We start from the raw sequence: 22,264 nt of genomic DNA on the forward strand, positions 1-22,264 counted from the left end.
ACTGGCATTAGTGCGAGCGAGATGTAAAGAAAGTAAGTTACACAGACGTTAGCGAATATATCAGCTGAGTGCCAAACTGGTGGTAGCAGTACTGGCACAGAATAAATAATAGTACTAGGTACAGAAGACTCACTCACTAACAAAACGCGTCTGTCACGATCAGCACAGATATGGCCGCTAGGTGGCGACAGCGCCACGCGCGGCTTATGGCAAACCCCAAAATTGGGGTCGAACGGATGGACATTCGGCTACCTGTAGCAAAGCGACGAAATCGCGGAGTGAGCCACGCCTGGTACTGGTAGCAAGAAATAAATACACACGTTTATTTTGCAAATTACTTCAAATTTATTTATAAAAGTAACTATAAACAAAAATAGGTATTACATTAGTTATGCAAAGAAAATACCTAATACGATCGTTAAAACTACCTATGAGATTCATACTCAAACAATACTACATAGATAAATTCATATTTTATACCGAATAAAGTATATAAATTTTGCTTTGGCACATAAAATGTTCGATTCTTGCGGACGGCTCTAAACCTAAAACCGAAGAGACATATAATATATCTACATTATTATATATGCTACTGCAATATTTTACTAAAAAGATCCTTAACGATGCCGAAAGACAAGCAAAATCAGTTAGAGTTAGACCAAGACAAGCCTGCAAACTCAAAACTGGGAACTCGGTACTCGAAGTTGTTGACTCGTACATCTACCTAGGACAAGTAGTCCAATTAGGTAGGTCCAACTTCGAGAAAGAGGTCAACCGCCGAATCCAACTCGGTTGGGCAGCGTTCGGGAAACTACGTAATGTCTTTTCGTCCGACATACCTCAGTGCCTCAAGACGAAAGTCTTTAATCAATGTGTGTTACCAGTGATGACTTACGGCTCCGAAACGTGGTCTTTCACTATCGGCCTCATCTCAACACTCAAAGTCGCTCAACGAACTATGGAGAGGGCTATGCTCGGAGTTTCTCTACGTGATCGAATCAGAAATGAGGAGATCCGTAGACGAACTAAAGTCACCGACATAGCCCACCGGATTAGCAAGCTGAAGTGGCAATGGGCAGGCCACATTGCACGCAGAGAAGATGGCCGATGGGGTCGAAAAGTGCTCGAGTGGAGACCACGGACTAGCAAGCGCAGCGTAGGACGTCCACCCACAAGATGGACAGACGATCTTGTTAAGGTCGCCGGAAGACGCTGGATGCGGGTCGCTTCCAACCGGCACGTATGGAGGTCCAAGGGGGAGGCCTAAGCAGTGGACGTGTTATGGCTGAGATGAAGTCTGCAAAGATTTTGATAGCACACCCAGTGCAAATGTTATATGTATACGTCATAATTTCATAGAAGTTTGACGTTTAAAATAACTGCACACTGCGTGTCCTATCAAAATCGTTGCAGACTTATCTTGGTCTTACTCTGAATAATTATGCTTGTATAAAGTTAAACATTGAGGACCTTTTAATAATCATAAATATCTTTGAATATTTAAACATGCATTTGCCTAATAAAAACTTATTAAAAATAGCAAATTCATAACATTTCATTTAAATTAATTTTTACCTTTTATAGATAAAAATTCAATTCCTCCATTATATTTACTTATTTAATAACAAATGTTATATTTAAGGCTAATTTTAGTTATGTCGGTTAAAGTAGGTAAATGGAGATGGTTTTAAATAATATAAATACATATTTATGAATGAAAGATGCATTAAGGTATAGGATTCTCTTAAGGTACCAGATTTCCATAAAGGTAATATCCCAAAAACAGATTTTGAATTTAAAGAATATTGCTATAAAATGTCTACTATTTTAGACAGCTAAAGTTTGAACGTAGAGGAGCCTAAGTTTAAAACCGGTAATGAAAAGTGTAGCAACTGAGAGAGAGAGTAATTATCAAAAGAGAAAAACATCGAAAAGTTACATAGGAACTATGTCTTGACATATATTAGAAATCTGGTAACTGACAAAGAAGTTCTTAATGAAAACATGAAACCTACAATGAGTTTTACAGGTAAAAATGTAATACCTAAGAACAAATTTGAAGTAACCAGTAATCTAGAAAACAACATATCTTTCACTTATTCATTTACATACATTAGGCATCTAGAACTAGACAAAAAGGTAAAGGACGCGAGCCAGGAACTAGTTTAGAATTTGAACAATGATGAAACTAAAGTTATTTATAATAGTCTAACTACAATAACTATGAAGTGATTAATGGCATTTGAGCTAAAAAATATATTTGGGAATGTCACTTCACTGCTAATTCATCACACGTTTTTTTACTTACATTGAAATGCATTTGTGGTACATTAGAGCAGCAAAAGAGTATTAATTATTTTGTTGATTACTATATAAACAGTGGCTTCATCACAAAAGTCTGTTGACTACAGATGTGCAAGTTGCTAAAAGTTATCAAAAAGTTCGAAAATTTCACCGGATACAAAGTAAACTTTCATTTTGGAAATGGAAAATTTCGATTCCCATACAAACATTTGAGAAATTCCTGAAATTATACCATGGGACAACTTCACAATTTCATAAAGTTTCTGACGGCACATCAGTACATACTGTTGACTGACGACTTGTTAACCACAATGCAAAAACATAAGGCCAGCAGACGACCAGTTATTAGGTCATCATAAACTGCCTACTAAACAAAAACGGGATCACAAATCAACGTCGCAATCAGATCGCTACCTACTATTATAACTTTAAATACTTTGATAATAACCTAGTTTACATTCAATATCTACAAAATGGGGTACTAATTTGTCTCCGACTAATTCATACACAATGCTCCAGTTTATTTTTGGAATGTACTTAAAGAATTTTCATATTTTAACTCTCAGAATTTCTTGAGAAAAACGTATTAACTAGGTATATTTTTTATCTCATTTTTGTTGCCTATAATAAAGCAAATCTTCAACTCTGTTTTGATACTGTGAGTTGAGATTCTTTTGTCCAGTATTTCAGTGTCAAATATTTACAACTTAGTCCCTGAAAACCCTTGAGTATCCAAAAACTGTTTTCTTGATGAAATTGACAAAGTAATTTTTGATTATCTATAGAAAAGAAAACAAAATCAGAATACGAAGTCTACCTAGATGCTACACTAGGCAACGTGTTTTCAATTACAGTACTCGTTCCTAATATACTTTCGTAATCACTCATTGAAATCTTTCCTTCACCATCCTAATCACAATTTAACTTACATCTATTTACATAGATAAAATTTATTCAAAACTTAATTAACTACCATTTTCAGACTTGCCACATTCTTCCTCCGTTATGGTAATCATCGGTGGTGGGAGATCAGCGTCTCCCGGTGAGATGTCGTTGGAAAATTTCTCAAATTTAGGAGAACCTGAGGGTCTTATTGCATCTTTAACAGACTCGTACATCTCTGTTCTTATAATAGGAAGTGAAGCTCGTTTGCCTTTTAACGCATCTTTCGAGGGTGCGTCGTCTTCTTTAATAGTCTCCATCGCCACATTCTTCTCTATCACATCTGGAACTTTTTCTTCTTCTAACCGCACGGGCAGACTATCGGCTCTGTTGAAAGTCTTTTTTGGGCTCTCAATTATTTCTGAGACGATAACTGCCGTACCGTTTTCTAATTTTTTCTCCATTTGATCATGTATATGTTGCAAGCTGACTTCCCTGGCTTGGACGTCGGAGAGCAAAGGTCCGTCAGTAGAGCCTTCGATGCAATATCCAGGACCTTGCAGCGCATCGTTGCCAATAATTGAATCCTGTTTGAATATAGCTGCTGTGACTACAGGCTTGTCTGGGTCTGTAGGGGTTTTTGTGATGAGAGGTTCTCTTGAGCTGTCATGGATAATTCCATCTCCTATATCTTCTTTAGGTATATCGTAGCCAGCGTATATTGGGTACCCGAAAGGGCCTTGTTCGTAGCCAATCTGACTTCCATATGAGTAGCTGACGTTGTGGGAGCCAATAGAAGACATGCTTAGATCGGATATTGAGAGTCCGGTACTTGATAAGGCGAGGGCCTTTTCTCTTAATTTTCCACTGATGTTATCTTCTTCGATTGTCTTTAATTCAGGTTCTTCTGGCACTCGATGGATGAGCGCCTGATTGGTGGAGATCTGAGGGTCGTGAGGAGGAGAGTTCTGCAACGACTTGTTGTTGGGACGATATGCCGTGGACTGTTGGACCTCGACGACGAAGATTCCGTCGTTGTCGGGAGAGTACTTCATTTTCGTCTCGCGCCCGTTTTTGGTTATATCCTGAAAAACACATAATTCTGTATTTACTTTATGTTTATTGGATTGAGACTTCGACAAACTCGTTATTATGATTTTATTTACGATTAGTTAATGCTCTTAAGTTTGCAAATTTAAAGCAAAAGTTACATGGAGCAACGTTAATGTTTCCTTCTTTGCTAAAATTTATAAAAGAAAATGAACATAGGTACGAACTCCAATTTAACTTTTGTAAGAAGAAACAAATTGGCTGAAGTATTTAATTTAGTTACCTACAGTCACAAGAGAAACGTTTAAGTTTGGAACAATAGTAATTGGGTCTTACTTTCAGAAGCTTTCATTAAGTAAAAGAGAATACGCTATTATATTTCAAAACGTGTAAGTCGTGTTATGATAGCTAACTAAACTAAATATAGGTAATCTTATCTTATCTTTACCTAATTATCACTACATTGCAGAAGATATTTCATTTAAAACATGATAAAGGAAATACAATTGGTATGTATCCATAGTCTAATAAAACATGGTCTTCTCTTCCCAGAGTGACACAAGCCTACGTCACAATAACATGGCCGCTATATATAGCGCTATCGCATATTATCACATAGCCCTGTCGCATGATGACGTAGGCTTGTGTCAGTCAGGAGACCTAGAAAAGTCAGGAAGAGAGTACCAGGCGGAGTATATTATTATACCATGGTATGTATCTATTTTTTACACATTACCTATTAAAGAATTAACTAACTATTAGAAATTAACATTAAGTAGCTATTCAATTTTGCTGAGATGTACGAAAATACGATAATGCCCAGTTTAATAAAATAAGTATCTTCAATAGCCATGACACATTGATAATAATAAAAAAATTGATAAACAGCGCCTAGCCAAAATGAAAATCGGATATCGATAAATGTCATACGAAAGGAAAGGTTTCACTTATTTGAATTTTTCGTCGCTATGGGCGTTTCGGGCCCTTCGGCCGACCATTGTCGTCTAAATAGTAAACGAAAGATTAATATCGATCAAGAAAAAAAATCTTAATGACACCTACTACGAAATGCTACACATTATTTAAGTTTCGATTAACTTTTTCTATCAACTATTGTCATCTTGGCTAAGTCCCCTGTTAACCCTTAAAGGGTTAACCTTTACCGCATACAATGCCATATATGACGGATACGATATTCAACTCTATTGACAGTCTTTAACTTACCTGTTCCGAAAGTTTTCTCCACCTTCGGTACAAGATTTGGGGAACGCCTTGAAGCTTCAACCTACAATGCCATGCTAAAGCATTGTCATCTCAAAGGTAGATCATTGACAGATGATTGACAGCTTTTAAAGTTCAACGGACCCCGCAGCAAATATAGGGAAAAAGTGGTTTCAGTTAAATTTCACGAAGTTTTAGTATGATGTTAATTTGGCTCTCGTGATTATTTTTTAGTATGGGCACAACTCTCTCAGAAGTATACTTTCAGAAATAATCAATGTAAATGTTTTGTACAAAATATGTGTTTGTTAGCCATTTTTACGTAATTCCTCCTCTTCACAGTTGGTGGCTTCACCTTATAACGTCAGTAACTGTCAGTGCGTGTCATAAGTCATAACAATACATCGATTTTAGAAAACATGTCGCGTAAATAGAAAATTATATACTTGATTTTTTCTGAAAATATACTTCTGAGAGAGTTGTGCCCATACAAAAAATAATCAGGAGAGCCAAATTAACATCATACTAAAATTCCGTGAGATTTAACTGAAACCACGTTTCCCTATGTTTGCTGCGGGGTCCTTTAAACAAATATTTGTTTATTTCACGCAGTAGGGGTAACTTACATTTCTCTCCTCAGTCTCAACAATGAGATGGTTGTTCTTCAAGGTCATGGTGATGATGGAGCCGTTGGCCGGGGTGCTGTCCACGGGTACTCCGTCCCTCGTGTCCTCGCTTGGTGACTTGAGCTGTGGACAAGGTATGTATCTTTTATTTTTGATATTTTGGGTATCTATAGATGGTCAAGCAAATCTTGTCAGTAGAAAAAGGCGCGAAATTCAAATTTTCTATGGGACGATATCCTTTCGCGCCTACATTTTTCAAATTTACCGCCTTTTTCTACTGACAAGATCTGCTTGACGCAGTATATAGGGTTATAATTTTATTTAAGGGCTGTGGATACTGTACGGACAAAAATTTTGATCAATGAAGTAGTCAGATGCCGTATTTAATTAATGAGTTGTTGGAATAAAAACTTTCTGTCAATTAATCAAAATTAAAAGGTGATGTTTAGCATTAACAAATAACAATAACATACTTCAGTACACTATGGCTACTTCAATGTTACATTATTCTTAAATTCCGTCACAAATTCTGTTAAAAATGCACTAGTTATAATTTCCTGAAAGAATTCACACTCTCCCAGTTCTGCTAGTTTCAAAAACAATAAAAGGACTTAAAAAATGATTGTATATGTACTACAAGTCACAAGCTTTTGTTAAGCGAGCCCAAGACATCATTAATACCTGCCACATATAGAGCCCTTCATTTCTGCTCCCAAACACTACACTATTTCACATCTAAAAGGGCTTTATATACATATAATACGCATGTATTTTACGCCTTTTCAGGTTACAGCGACAGAACTGGTATCATTCGACCGACAGCCGCCTTAAGTTTCAAAGTGGGCCATCATTTATCAACTAAAATAAATGACGATCATTGGCGCTGCCGTCAATATGTAGGCTGAGCAGTGTCCTGTTTATCAAAAGCTTGTAACTTGTAATACAAGCGGAAGTCTCTTTTTGACAGCTTTTGTTAGAAAGTGACTTCCACTTGTATTACAAGTTACAAGCTTTTGATAAACATGGCGCTGGATGAGAGGTCATTTCTAGTTTGACCGCCAGGGAACCTTACCGTCAGTTCATTGTAACTTGTAATTAATATTAGGCTGCAAAAAGAACCGTTTTCGCTCCGTCAGCCTTGAGCTCAAAAAGGATTGCAACACAAAGAAAACTGCCGTTTGCATTTTCGGAGCTGTTAATGACTTGTGCCTATTGACGAATCGTTCACCTTCGCCCACGCTATGTTCCATGTCATAAGAGAACCGCGATAATGACCGCGATACATTGCGATGTGTATTATCAAACTTTGTTCTTTGCAAATGGTCGGGCTGTGGAAATAACTCTTTGCAAGATTTTCCCGAAAGATTAAAAATTGAGGAACGAGCATGTGACACTTCTATTTACGCAGTAATAAATAATGTATGTACCTATGGTATAAGTAAACAAGTTTAGCAATGATTATCTGCAGTACAAATCAGGAAACAACTGTTTAGAGTTAGACCAAGAAAAGTCTGCAACGCTAATCGAAACTTAAGTATTGTATGGAAATAGTCATCCGACTTTTCGTAGCATCTATCATCCCGATTATTTTTTATTTTCATTTAGAATTTATTTTATTAACACAAAGCATAATAATACATTAAAAATATGACATCAAACAAAGCCCCTTAATATATGGGTAGATTATCATGGGTTTGTCGATGTACCTCCGACTGTCTTCTTGATTAAGCTCCTTGTTCCTCCTCCTATAGCGTGCATATCACCCTGCCTATCTTTTTCAGTTTCTATGAAAGTCTCATATTATTATAGACTGAATAATTATTTCAAAAACTGAATCGCTAATTCCTATCAATTGCAACAGAGGCCATAATTTTTAAAGGTATTATTTGGCTGGACCAAAACTAATTGACCCTTACGCCATCAAAGATAGTGGTGAAGACTTTTTTACGACCCTTTTCAGGGACGCGTGAGTGGGTCTGCTCCACTGGTCTGCTCACATTGATCCCTACAGATATATAGGTAGGTAAGGTTCTTTGCCTGTCAATATATTTGTATTTTTTTTTCAAAATTATTAAATTTATTATTACTTATTTTAAACAGAAATAAATGTCATATACTAATGTGTTTTTTTGGGGAAATAGGCCGGCGTTTGCGGGAGAGAGGTGGTAATCCTCGCTCTGGGTCGTACTTGGTTCAACAGGTCTCCATAGCAGTTCAGCGGGGGAATGCTGCAGGCATTATGGGGACCTTTGAGCCAGGTACGATGCAGGGTGGGTTATTTTAAGATTTGTGAAGGTTAAGTTTTATTTGAATTATTATTAGGGTTTTTTTTTAAATAATTGTATTAATGATGTGTAATATTATGATTGTATAAAATGAATAATAAAAATATTTATATAGTAGTGTAGTCAAATCAATCAAATCAAAGCAATTATTTTCAGCCAACTAAGGCCCAGATACATACCTTCGAAACTAACATATGTATAAATAAATAAAAATAAATAAATAAATATTATAGGACATTTTTACACAAATTGACTAAGCCCCACGGTAAGCTCAAGAAGGCTTGTGTTGTGGATACTCAGACAACGATATACAATAATAAATATATTAAATACCTATTAAAAATCATTTTAGTGACGCAGTTTTCAAAAAATCTAATATCTTAAATAGCCTATGTAAATAAAGACTTCATCATCTCTCTCAACATTGCAACTCTAAGCCACCCACACACCCAAACTAACCCATCCTAGTCTCCCATAGTCATTTTTCTCCTTATTCATACATCCGCACTCACACATACCGATGACCAAAAAGATATTTATCGCCTCGAACTCAAACGCCTAGGTGCCTAATACCTAAATATCCCACTGTAAAACTTCACCACTGTCCACCCCCCTCAACATTGCAACTCAAAACCACCCACACACACAAACCCGAGCAACCTAGTCTCCCGAAATATTTTTCTCCTCACCGCACACACACATACATCAAGCGACCAAAAAAAGATAACGACCAGCACTCGAACTCAAACACCTAGGTGCCTAAAGTCTAAGGGGTCGTCGGCCGGTCGTCGGCTCCGTTTTCGGCCGTCGAGTTGCACTTTTTAGATGCACCTACTTCTCGATGTACGATGATCTAACGACCGGACAGGGGAGGTGTGAAGATGTTATTCGGTATACGTGTGTAAGTGTAAGCTTGAAGATAAGATTTTTTTATATTGTTAACTTTGTGAATGCTCTATTTCCGAGCACTCAACAAAAGAGAATTTCGTAGATTGTTTGTAGAGAAATAAAGATCGTATTACTCATATACCTACTACTTACTTACTTGGCTAGTGCGATGACCCAAAATGAGTCTTGGCCAAGAGCACGTCTTTTTGCTCGATCCTGAGTTCGATCTTTGAGTGATACGAGTATCACGCCAGATTCCGCATATAAAATATTGGCTATTCATTGTTGAAATAAATTAGGTATCCGCAATATTAAGAGACAGCCAAAAATGTGACTTAACTATAGCCTCCTAAGTCCCAAGGTCCTACTTATAGTACTTATTCAGTTCAATGAAATTTAAATCATATTCGATTGGAACAAAATTGCTTTTGCTTTGTTTCGTTAAATTTTTGAACAACGCAAAATCAACTCTATTTCTTACATTGTAGGTTCAAATTGGCAAATTTGGCATTTTGCATTTGTATGACTGGGCCTTAGGAGGATATGTACTGATACGTTGATTAATTCCATAGAATTTACTGTACCTTCTTAGGCACTCATTTGCAACATTAAGGAAATTATATTATGAAACGATTTAATTTTTCCACATTTTTGCTACAATTTGTTCAACGTGCGGCACTAATCGAATAGCATAATTTAAATTGTAGACTATTTTAAATTTGTTTTAGTCAGAAACTTCTGCAAAATAATACTACTAAGCTTAGAAGCTTAGCCATGTTGATCAAATAAATCTTAGAATCTTTAGAAATACTTAAATGAAAAGTGGAGAAACGATCCTGAGCCCCGAGTTCGAGCCTTGCCCGAAACAGTGATTTTTTTCACTAGATGAAGGCGCATTGTAGAAGGTAAAAGCAACAATTATTAAATGATGTACTACCTATCTACTCGTAGCGACCACAGCCACATTATCATCTTATCACGACGACCACGTCCACTCCGATAATAATGCACGACAAAAGGACATTCTCCCTTTTGAGAAAGAGACACTCATTTTCCAAATGCTCCTGAACAGCTCCAACATCCTCTCCTTGCATCCCCTAACCTCACGCACCATTGCCGAAGTGCGTTGCACTATACGAGCCAGTTTGACTAGATTTTTGGCAACGCCGCTGCGCCCGCGCGCCCTCCCCCCGCACTCCCCTCCCACGCCCGCGCAGATGCGCTTTTGGAACTTTCTGCTTAGTTTTTTTTCTTGTTAGTTATTATTTTGGCGTGGGTTTCGTAGTTATTGTTTTAGCGACGATTATTTCGGTTGTGGCTGTTAATTCCAGAAAGTTAAAAAACTTAAGTCTGTAACGATTTCACTGAGACATACGCTGTTTTAGAATGAGATGGCAGTATTTGGGGTTAGGTTACTGCCCGTTGACATTGCAACGAGCATTAAGTTTGTGAGCATTTGAAAACAAATGGATTAACATCGCTGAGATTTTCAAAAATCGGCACCCGTGTTAAGTTGTTTATGGATTTTGGATCGTAAACCAAAATACATGGGTAAATTTTAAGTTTTTCGTTTTATAATTGTTGAATATTTCGGTAAATTAAAAAGTCATCCTTAATTAAATTGTTTTGAATGAGTTTGTTTTCAGGTATCTTCGAGTTCGAAACAATTTATTATTATAGCATTTTTTTAATAATTCTTAAGCATGATGATGATTTCTTCTCAGTTTTGTTAAGAATCAACTCAATCTTGTACCTAATATAAGAAATGTTTTACTTTCTGCATCTCTATCCCTGCTAATTAAAGTAAATCTGTCTGTGTCTGTCTGTTCGCTTCACGCTTAAACCGCTGAACCGGTCTAGGAAAACCGTTTTCTCCCGAAATGGAAATTTCATCAAAAAAGTAAGTACCTAGGTTGGCAAAGCTCTTCTTCCCTCTTAAGCAACACAAATTGATATGACGTAACGAAATAAAAAAAAAAACGGTGAAGTGCGAGTCGGGCTCGCGCTTTTAGGGTTCCGTACATAAGTCCGACTCACGCTTGACTGCACATTTCTAATGGGTTTTCCTGTCATCTATGTATAGGTAAAGTGCTATTTTGTGTATTTTTTCAAAATTTTAGACCCAATAGTTTCAGAGATAAAGGGGAATGGTCGGACAGACAGACAGATGCACGAGTGATCCTAAAAGGGTTCCGTTTTTTCCTCTTGAGGTACGGAACCCTAATATGGTTCTGGTCGGGACGTTTTGCATAGAATAATAAATAGCTTAAGAAAAAGTGGAGGGGTAACAAGGAGGAATTATATTTATTTCCTTTCAGAAAACTCCATCAAAAACGTGCCCGTAACCTCCAATTATTTTCAGATGCTCTTCGGGAGTTTGAGGTATTTGTATTAGCTGAGATGTAACGGAATAAAATTTCTGGTGATTGTAGACATGTGGATATAAGTATCTTTTGAATACATGAGACTAGTTTTTATGTTGCTGGATTCGTCGATCTATGAACTTAAAACAAAAACGGCCGTGTTAACTTTGGACGCATAGATTGACGAATCCAGCAACATACAAACTAGTTTGATGTACCTATTCAAAAGGCATTTTAATACAAAATATAGTACTTAGCGGCCCCCTTTCTTGAATATCTTTCGTTAAATTTTATTTAAATAGCGGTGGCGCTAGTGTGCACGTTGACGGGCTCTTTAAGTGACTACATCTCAAGCCTTGTCACAAGCAAGTTCCTCAAATTAGAATTACGAGAAAACTTTTATGACGCGACTAGTGATAATATCACTCATAAAAAATACATAAAACTGTTTATGGGTCTTCGTGAGGCAATTTTGGGAACTACAACCCTGGGCCATTCAGAAAGTTTATTCCACATATTAAGCAGATGGCCCACCACTTTGAGCAACACCGGCATCCGACACGTCGGAAGAGAGGAGCCCAAGCGATAACTTACCGTACAAATCATCCTGCCATTTTTTGCGGGGGGAAACGTGCACACAGTCGCACTTCTCACTCACTACATACAAAATCCAATGAGTAATGACGACACAAATACATAGAAAATGACACACGTCAAAGACAAATCTTGCACACCTCTGTCTCTTTTTGTGTATGGACACAGAATAAATAATAGTACTAGGTACAGAAGACTCACTGCACAGATCAGCACAGACATGGCCGCTAGGTGGCGACAGCGCCACGCGCGGCTTATGGCTTTCCCCAAAATTGAGATAGGAACGGATGTACTTTAGCTACCTGTAGCAAAGCGACGAGAAATCACGGAGTGAGCCACGCCTGGTACAGATGAGTCACAGCAAGCACCCCGCTAGTTGTGTGCATGCCCAGTTAAGCATGTGCCTCTGGTGTTGCTCCGTAGCCCAGCATCAGACTGCCATTCCACCGAGACAGAGATAAGACCTAAGTACCTAAAAGTGCGGCAATCAACGAATAACATTGGCTGTAATCCAGCGGAGTGGAGAGGAGCACCAATGCTATTTGGAATCACCGCATATAGGACTCACGTTAGACCGGGCCTTGTCCGAGCCGGAGCTTCCGGCGCACCGTTTTCTGTGGAAAGCATCACGTGATCACCTGTCATGTTATAGAAAAGTAACCGCCGGAAGCTCCGGTCCGAACACGGCCCGGTCTAACGTGAGTCATGCTTTTCTCATCTCATCCTATCTCAACTTTGCCTCCGTAGAAAGGTACCCTAATTATTTTTTATATTTTCGTATTTTTACCTATCCTATCTACTGAAATCTGAAGTGTAATACTTTTTTATAAAAATTCTTAATACAAAAGGCAAAACCGCTTATTTTATCTGTCATTTCTTTAAACCGTCTTGAAATCAGAATTCTTAATTGAATGTCTTACTCTCGTAACAATTAAATATCCTCTTATTAAAATGTATTCAAGTACAAATAAAGCCAGCAATAAGAAGTGTCGTCGGCACGCGGGTCTTAAGTACAGTTTAATTAAATAATTAAGTCTAAGAGAATTTATTGTCGCTAAATTGTTTTAGAGATAGGAACGGATGTACTTTAGCTACCTGTAGCAAAGCGACGAGAAATCACGGAGTGAGCCACGCCTGGTACAGATGAGTCACAGCAAGCACCCCGCTAGTTGTGTGCATGCCCAGTTAAGCATGTGCCTCTGGTGTTGCTCCGTAGCCCAGCATCAGACTGCCATTCCACCGAGACAGAGATAAGACCTAAGTACCTAAAAGTGCGGCAATCAACGAATAACATTGGCTGTAATCCAGCGGAGTGGAGAGGAGCACCAATGCTATTTGGAATCACCGCATATAGGACTCACGTTAGACCGGGCCTTGTCCGGGCCGGAGCTTCCGGCGCACCGTTTTCTGTGGAAAGCATCACGTGATCACCTGTCATGTTATAGAAAAGTAACCGCCGGAAGCTCCGGTCCGAACACGGCCCGGTCTAACGTGAGTCATGCTTTTCTCATCTCATCCTATCTCAACTTTGCCTCCGTAGAAAGGTACCCTAATTATTTTTTATATTTTCGTATTTTTACCTATCCTATCTACTGAAATCTGAAGTGTAATACTTTTTTATAAAAATTCTTAATACAAAAGGCAAAACCGCTTATTTTATCTGTCATTTCGTTAAACCGTCTTGAAATCAGAATACTTAATTGAATGTCTTACTCTCGTAACAATTAAATATCCTCTTATTAAAATGTATTCAAGTACAAATAAAGCCAGCAATAAGAAGTGTCGCCGGCACGCGGGTCTTAAGTACAGTTTAATTAAATAATTAAGTCTAAGAGAATTTATTGTCGCTAAATTGTTTTCGCGATCCTATTTACGGTTGGAGATAGGTACCTATTAGTGATACCTGTGTTGTTTCTAAAGCCTGACAAGATAAGATTCTATTTACTACAAACAGCTTACATACAGCAAGAGCGTGCGTGCAGCTTACATACATTTTATTTGACTATACATATTTATGGATCGACCTCATTTATTATACCGGGTGTGGCCTGTAACACGAGCAAATAATTAAAACATAGATTGTACTCCTCAAACGGTGACAAACTCAAACTTTTGTTCATCAACTTTTAAAAATTATGAAGTATGAATGCTCTCTTATTTTCATACAAAATAAATATTATCTTCAATATGACATATCATTGTGACGTTGCTTGTCACGCCTTAAACATAACAAAATTCGCAATACATTGTGTCTTAGTGTATTTAAAATCAAACCACAAGTTATTTTTAAAAGTTGCTGAACAAATGTTGCTCAGTATGAGGAGTACAGTCTACAGTTAAATTTTTTGCTCATATTACAGGCCACACCCGGTATAATAAGTGTTATAAAATGAATATAAAACTAAAAATAACTACGTGATGGGCACCCTACCAAGGGCGCAAAATTTTGATAGGTAGATTTTTTCAATTTTGTAGCTTTAGTTATCTTAATTGTAGTTATACATATTTATAGTCAAATGTACCGGTACCGGGTACCGGTAATATCACCCAGGAAGAGAAAAATTACCGCAAGTACGACCCTCGACACATAAGTAGCTAATAAAACAAAATACGTGAAGACGCCTCATTCGCCTCCGTGATGGTTCATTGACTGCTCTCAGGATGTTACCCTCTGAAGCACTATTGACACCTACTGCCGTATCCGAACTTCAAGATATTCACAAGAGACGACACGTACTAGATCCATTCTAGATACGTTATAGTTTAGATATCAACTAGTTCTCTTTGCAGCGCAATTCGGGCAACCAATGTTACTTTTACGTTAGATAGAGTAAGATATCTATTAGATGTGAATTGGATCTCTAAGTCATATCCTGTGGAAATCGTTCAAGAGTATCTCCAGATTCGCGCAAATGTCAAATTTGACAGGTTAGATCTTAAACATATCGTTATCGTATCTTGGTGATGTCTAAAAGATATCTAATATATGTCTATTTCAAAATCCGAATCGGGCCCCTATTCACGAGTTATGATTATGAGTGTGCGACACAAGAATCTACCTATATTTAGGCATTTCATATTTACTCTGATACGTTGAACGAACTTTAAGTTTTGTGCAATTTTTGGAGAATTCCTCCTTGTAACAAATTGCAGAATACGTTCCTCTGATTGTAATTTTAGAGCCTCACGATCCCGCTGCCAAAAACCCGCTCCCATACAATAGAAGTTACGGCTCGATTCGGGAAATGAATGAGATCTCTACTAGACCTCAACAAGTTACGATATGGATAATTTAAAGATATTTGTAAGATAGATATGTCAAATTTGACGTTTCCGCGATCCTGGAGGTCCTCTTGAACGATTTCGACAAGTTATGACTTAGATATCCAAGTCACATCTAGTCGATATCTAATGTAAATCTAGTTGATCTCTATATCGTCTCTAGATCTTGTGATTATCTCGTTTCCCGAATACGCGTGTTACTCTCTCATTTAATAACTACATACTTGCTGAAATAACATGATAATATCTGGGAGACCGAGCTTTGCTTGAAAACATATAAAAACTCAAAAATGCGCGTTTTCCCAGAGATAAGACGAAGCTAGATCGATTTCTCGCCTCGAAAACCCCCATATACCATATAGCAAATTCCATCGTAATCGTTAGAGCCGTTTCCGAGATCCCCGAAATACTTATATGTAAACAAGAATTGCTCATTTAAAAGTATTAGATAGATATATAGATAGATATGGGAGATTTAATTAACATGATTTTGTTCCTAACAATTGTAATACAAAGAATATACAGTAAGTATAAGTTATGTATGAAAAACCTTTGTATACACAGACTGCTATAATCATAACCCTTATTTTTAGGGTTCCGTACCCAAAGGGTAAAACGGGACCCTATTACTAAGACTTCGCTGTCCGTCCGTCCGTCCGTCCGTCCGTCCGTCTGTCTGTCACCGGGCTGTATCTCACGAACCGTGATAGCTAGACAGTTGAAATTTTCACAGATGATGTATTTCTATTGCCGCTATAACAACAAATACTAAAAACAGAATAAAATAAAGATTTCAATGGGGCTCCCATACAACAAACGTGATGTTTGACCAAAGTAAAGCAACGTCGGGAGTGGTCAGTACTTGGATGGGTGACCGTTTCTTTTTTTTGCTTTTTTGTTGTTTTTTTTTTTGCATTATGGTACGGAACCCTTCGTGCGCGAGTCCGACTCTCACTTGCCCGGTTTTTTACTTTCCCATTGTGTAAAAATATATGTATAGTATATGTATATATTGGCACCGCGACATAGTAATTTACCACCGTCCTAACGGACACCTACTCGGAACCGCTTTCTCTCATTAGGGAGCTTGCTAAACCGATTTTCAGAATCGATTTCCATCATCGTTCTTCTCTTTCACTCGAGAGTTGAATGAAAAGGATAAGATGCAATGTCGGAAATCGTTATGCAAGAACTTTCGAGGTTTCAATGGTGACCCTTATGGGGTTTTTTGCTCTATTATGGTAACAGCGTCGGGGCTATTTTATTCTTTAAAGTGACGTTCGGATGTATATATATATATATATACGTATGATTGACATATTTGCCTACATACCTATGTAAGTCGGGTGACGATGCAATATTATAGTACCATCGGGCTGATCTGATGATGGAGACAGGAGGTGGCCATAGGAACTTTTGTAATAAAACGATGTAACCTAACTGTGTTTGGGGTTTTTATAATTGTCTCGATGAGTATTACTTAGTTGTCTGTGGAAAGAAAAGTGCAGTCAGCGATAAAAGCTTGAAACAATTTTTTTTTGTATTTTTGCTAAAGACGTAAATAAATTAGGTACCAGTTAAGTCGCACGGTGAATGAAATTATACAGAATGTTCTGAAATTCCGACCAAAGTTTTGTCCTGCCGTAATAAATATGGAACGGTAAGGAAAACTCACTGTGGGAAACCTTACAAACTTATTAAATTATTTATTGGTTTTCAGAAATATTCAGCCTCGAAGATTATTGGATGAATTTTATGAAAGGATTACGCGCCGAATGGTTGGTAGAATACAATTTATAGGATTATTTTTTTGTCATTCGAGTTTCAAACAGGAAAACTTTGATAAAAAACTGGTAAATTAAAAGCAAATTTAGCAATAAGATTAAGTGGGAGACTAATAATTCTTTTTTCGTTAAAAACAAGAAAATCATTTATTAATTTTGTGGTTTTAATAACTCACGTATTTTTAATTACACATACGGCGTGTTCTGGAGAGCCTTCATCTCCATTTTTAAGCATTACTAGTGCTGATTAACGAGTAAAATAGGTACCAACAGATAGACGATATATTGATGACGATATATGACAAATCCTGTATAAGTTCATGTAAGAGGCTTCAATGTTTTTTTCTTTTTAAATATTATAAAATTGTAGTATTGCATAACAAGAAACATAAAATTACACGCGATCCTAGTCGAAGACTTCAACTAAGTAGTACACACACTTATAATATATAGCTATTCAAACTATCTGAAAGTAAATATGACACTAAGAAAGAAAGTAGCGAGTAAATATGAGGAGTAGGTTTCTTCAACCAGAGACGTCACTATTAAAATTACAGACAATATCCATAATAATATCAGATCAAAATAACATATTATTACAATCAGAATACGCCTCAAGTTCAACTCGTGGCGGCATATTTCATCTGACTTATCCCAGTAAGTTTTGTCCCGACCTTTCTTTTGACGGGTAATTTCACCGCTCACTGCCTGTCCAATTACGAGATTGCGCGGATTCACCCGTTTTCCACTTAAAAAGTGCTGAGATAGTAGCTGTCAGCGCAATAAAAGTGCATCTGCACTGAAGGAGCATTCATAAATAAAAATAAATAAATAAATAAATGTTATAGGACATTCTTACACAGATTGACTAAGTCCCACAGTAAGCTCAAGAAGGCTTGTGTTGTGGGTACTCAGACAACGATATATATAATATACAAATACTTAAATACATAGAAAACACCCATGACTCAGGAACAAATATCTGAAATAAATATTCATAAAGGGTTTGAGATCGATATCAAATCGTTTATGATTCCCTAAATAATTTTGTTAGGCACATTTTTAGGACACATTTAAGCGTCATTTAGATCATAAGTATTTTAAAACAATATTATCACAATTTAAAGTAAAATGAATATATAACAGAAAAAATCATCGTTTCGGGCAAGACTCGAACTTGTAACCTGTTGGAACACCGGTCCGGTCGCTCGTAACCAACTAAGCTACCGACGCTTAACCGAAGCGTGCAAATCTTTCCATTCCCTCCTTTTATCATGTAAAGAAATCATCATCATCATAACTTAAAAGCTGTGCTCTTGTCGATGATGTAAAGACACCTTGTCAAAAATTGTCCAAAGAAATTACGCAACGCCCGTGATATTTACCTTTTTATGGAAATAGTCGTATTTTATAAGTACCTAATACTAGAGTCAAAACTCATTTGAACAATTATAAAAGGAACAAAACCCAACCTATAGCAAACTCAACCGACCAGGGAACTCATAGTTATTAAACTACATTCATTTCAGTCTAATTTCAGTTCTGAAAAACTGCAAAATAATGAATTTCCACGGATATTGCTGAAAAAGCTAGTTAGTTCCATTAGTTTCAAACTTTCTCGAACTGAAATGGAGTTTCGATAATTGAATTATGTTCCTGCAAAGCACTAATGACATCAATGCAATCGGAAAAATTAAGTTGAATTGATGTTTTAAATAATTTATGAATACAACTTTAGGAACAAATCGAATTATTATATTAAGTATTTTTATTTGCGTGTTATCAGCCGCGTAAGGATCCTGCATCCTGGGATTGAGAAAACACGGATAACAAGCATTTAGGACCAATATTAAAACTATTTCCAGCTTACTGGAAATTAATTCTTCAAAAAAATCCAATTTTATTGGTCTATTCCTAGTCTTCCGTTATTTTATTCATGATTTAAACGTAATACTCTAACATACATGTAACACAAATCAGTCATCATTCTCTTGCCCTTGTCCCATTCACGTGAGATCGGCGCAACATGTTCTCTTTCACACTCTGTCGCCCGTCATTTTATCATTCACTTGCGTTTATTTCTCTCATCATCTCTCACACAGTCCATCCACCTTTTCCACGATATTCCTTTCCTTGTACTTCCCTCCACGTTCATTCGTAATACCTTTCTCGTCATATGACTTTCATCCCTCTGCATCACATGCCCGTACCACGCTAGCTAACATACAAATCAATCATTATTTAAAACATAATATATTACACATCGAGTCTCAGCATGTCGCAAGAAAATGAGGCCATTCCAATGCATCGGTTGCTGTCAACTTTCAAACATCTGCAGGTACATTCGCATCCCTTACCTCTAATAAACCAATTATAATCGACCCCTGTTTGTACAACGTTGTAAAAGATTTTGAGCTCACATTATACTGGTTTGGTTAAAGTGGTGTGGTAAGCTTTGGGTATAGCTTTGGGCTTAATTAGCAGGTGGTTTTTGAGTTAAACGTTAGGACTTTGGCACTAAATTAGGCTTTTAACCTTGGTGCCTATCATTATTTTGTGATATCACAGGTGTGAAACAAAAGTTCAACGTTTTGTAAAATTAAAGCGGCCCATGAACAACTGACCTTTGACCAACTGGCCGATACCGTCTGGCGGACTGTTAAGGTGACAGTCCATTTCCAACGACAGCTGCACTGCTGTTCATTTTACTATGGAAATTGACAATGACAGCGATGCGTTCAGTACCGGTTAGAAATGGAATGTTACCATTAATCAGTGGGCCCCTTAAGGCGTTGCTGGGCAAAGCAGCCACATCAGCAAATTTCCAAATATTTGCTGATAAAAGCAGCAAATTCTCAGGCAACATTGTTCGCTACAAACTCAGATTTTTACAATTTTATTTTCTTCTTATTCTAAGTCAGTCCCTCACTGCTGACTACTCCGCTTGCTAATTTTTCCTATGACAGCTCTCCACTTCTCCCTGTCGGTTGCTTTGTAAAAAGCGTTGCTTAGTGTGATGTCCATCTGGGCGGATATTTGGTCACACCACACAATTTTGTTAATTTCCACTTATTTATTACACACAAGTACTGTTTTAGGGCCAAAGGGTTATTTACTCAGATGATTGACGAATGGTTGAGCGTGATACTCATTAATCCTGAGCAAACAGTTTAAGGGCCCTTAATGAGGCCCTTTGACCGCAGAGTAAGGGTTTTGAAGTAAGTAGTAATAAATATAAAACAATTTACTAAATAAATATTATGAAGATTTGGGAATTGGGATCTTTTTACGTAAAGCGGAGGTTAAGGCCAATTTGTGCTTTTTACTCGAATTTTTGTCAAGCAATAAAATTTGTTAATATAACTGCCCCTTAAAACTACATACCTATATAGATATTTGACCGAAACACAAAGAAGTAATTATTAATTTATTTTTCCGGACCGTGGTCTGAAACTTGTTTCAGTATATATATAAGTACCTAGTTTTGTCTATTTAATTTAAATTTCGAATGGGCTACGAGCATCAAAAATATTTTATAGAGTGGGCCCACGCTAAGTTTTCATTCCAAGTGCTACGCCAATTGTGGAGCTTATAGGGCTATGTATGCATAGTGCCAAGTTTAATTTTTTGCTCATATTACAGGCCACACCCGGTATATGATTTAAAGTCATATTAATATGGAGACTGTGCTTTATTTTTTCAGTATGTAACGAAAATTATTCATAAAGAACAAGATAATAATAATATATCCTTAAACATACAAATGCCCCACTTACGCCATGATTCACATCTAACATTGCAACATTTTCTTCACCAGCTATAGAAATGGTATTATTTCCCAAATACCCATGACTCAGGCTACAGAAAACCTTCGTATTGTCTTGGATCCCATTTGCACTGCGAATCAAGTACAGCCAACCAAACTTTACCGTCCAGTTCTCGATGAAACACTCGAATTTAGTGCGTCGTACTACGTGATAAAGACTTGAAGGTGTTTTATACAGATGTAGTATAAGTTTGTAGTGAAACCACAGCATCTTTGTTGGTTGGCCTAACGGTAATTCAGGTTTGGAAAGTACTAACAGCGACTAACTAAAGTGACCAATGGTATACCTTATGTCGTTGTGTTAAGGTTTAGAAATAACCAGTCAGTTGTGTTCATGGTACTATGTGAGATTCGGGTTATGTGCCGGGTCTTAGGTATTTCGTCGTTGAAATACGATTGGCTAATCAGGCATGGTGGAAAAATGTTAAAAGGGTTTCGACTTTCGAGTACAAATTTGTAAGGAAATGTGCGTTCGAGTTTACAAATTTTTTGGCAGAATTCGTACCTACTTAAAAAGTTTTGAACGCATTACATTTTTTTAAATTTTCTCACATTTTCGTTTGGGACACTAAATGTATTTGCTAAATAGGTAAATCAGCTTGATTCAGGAATACCCACCATATCTTTTTTTATAAATGTAAGAACTTATACTAGTCATTAGAAGCAGCAAAAGTAGAAGTACTTAATCATAGTCAAAAATTTAATGTATTTATTAAAGCGAATGTTCAGTTAAAACACTAATCAATTCACAAAAAGTGGCATGAAAAGATTTCTACCAAATATCCTTTAAACATGCAAACAATGCAAGGAATCAAAGTCAATCAACGAAAATTCATACTAATTTCACGGACACCCTAAATTATCTTCCAAACTCAGCGGTCTGTCTATAAATTCGTTGCCACTCGACTGAATTTAGGCTTTTCTAGGTTCACGTCTAGACTTTGATCTAATTTCAGAATGTCTTATTATATCAGCTCAATGGAGTTGAAAATTCGAGTGAACATGTAATAATTTATTTTAAATACAGCTAATACCCCATTGAATATTACTTTGATCGCTACGGATTTTCGAATATAAATACATATTAGAAAATATGTATATAATCTAATATGTTTTTTCCAATAAATCAGGTTGTCTATTCTAACAATCTTCAGAACAT

At 36.9% G+C, this 22,264-nt stretch overlaps 1 protein-coding gene across 2 annotated transcripts in view; it reads right to left on the reverse strand.

Moving 5' to 3' along the window:
• Positions 1 to 321: 321 nt before the first annotated feature.
• LOC134669956 (uncharacterized) overlaps positions 322 to 22,264 on the reverse strand; it is a 110,053-nt gene continuing 88,110 nt past the window's right edge. For both annotated transcript variants that reach the window (XM_063527591.1, XM_063527592.1), the window contains exons 5-6: positions 6,084 to 6,206; positions 322 to 4,271 (exon numbers count right to left, since the gene is read on the reverse strand). In XM_063527591.1, the coding sequence (XP_063383661.1) occupies positions 3,270 to 4,271; positions 6,084 to 6,206 (1,125 nt within the window). In that variant the 3' untranslated portion in view covers positions 322 to 3,269. The remainder of the gene's footprint in view (positions 4,272 to 6,083; positions 6,207 to 22,264) is intronic.

The sequence above is a fragment of the Cydia fagiglandana genome, chromosome 13, assembly GCF_963556715.1.
Source record: "Cydia fagiglandana chromosome 13, ilCydFagi1.1, whole genome shotgun sequence".
Lineage (NCBI taxonomy): Eukaryota > Metazoa > Arthropoda > Insecta > Lepidoptera > Tortricidae > Cydia > Cydia fagiglandana.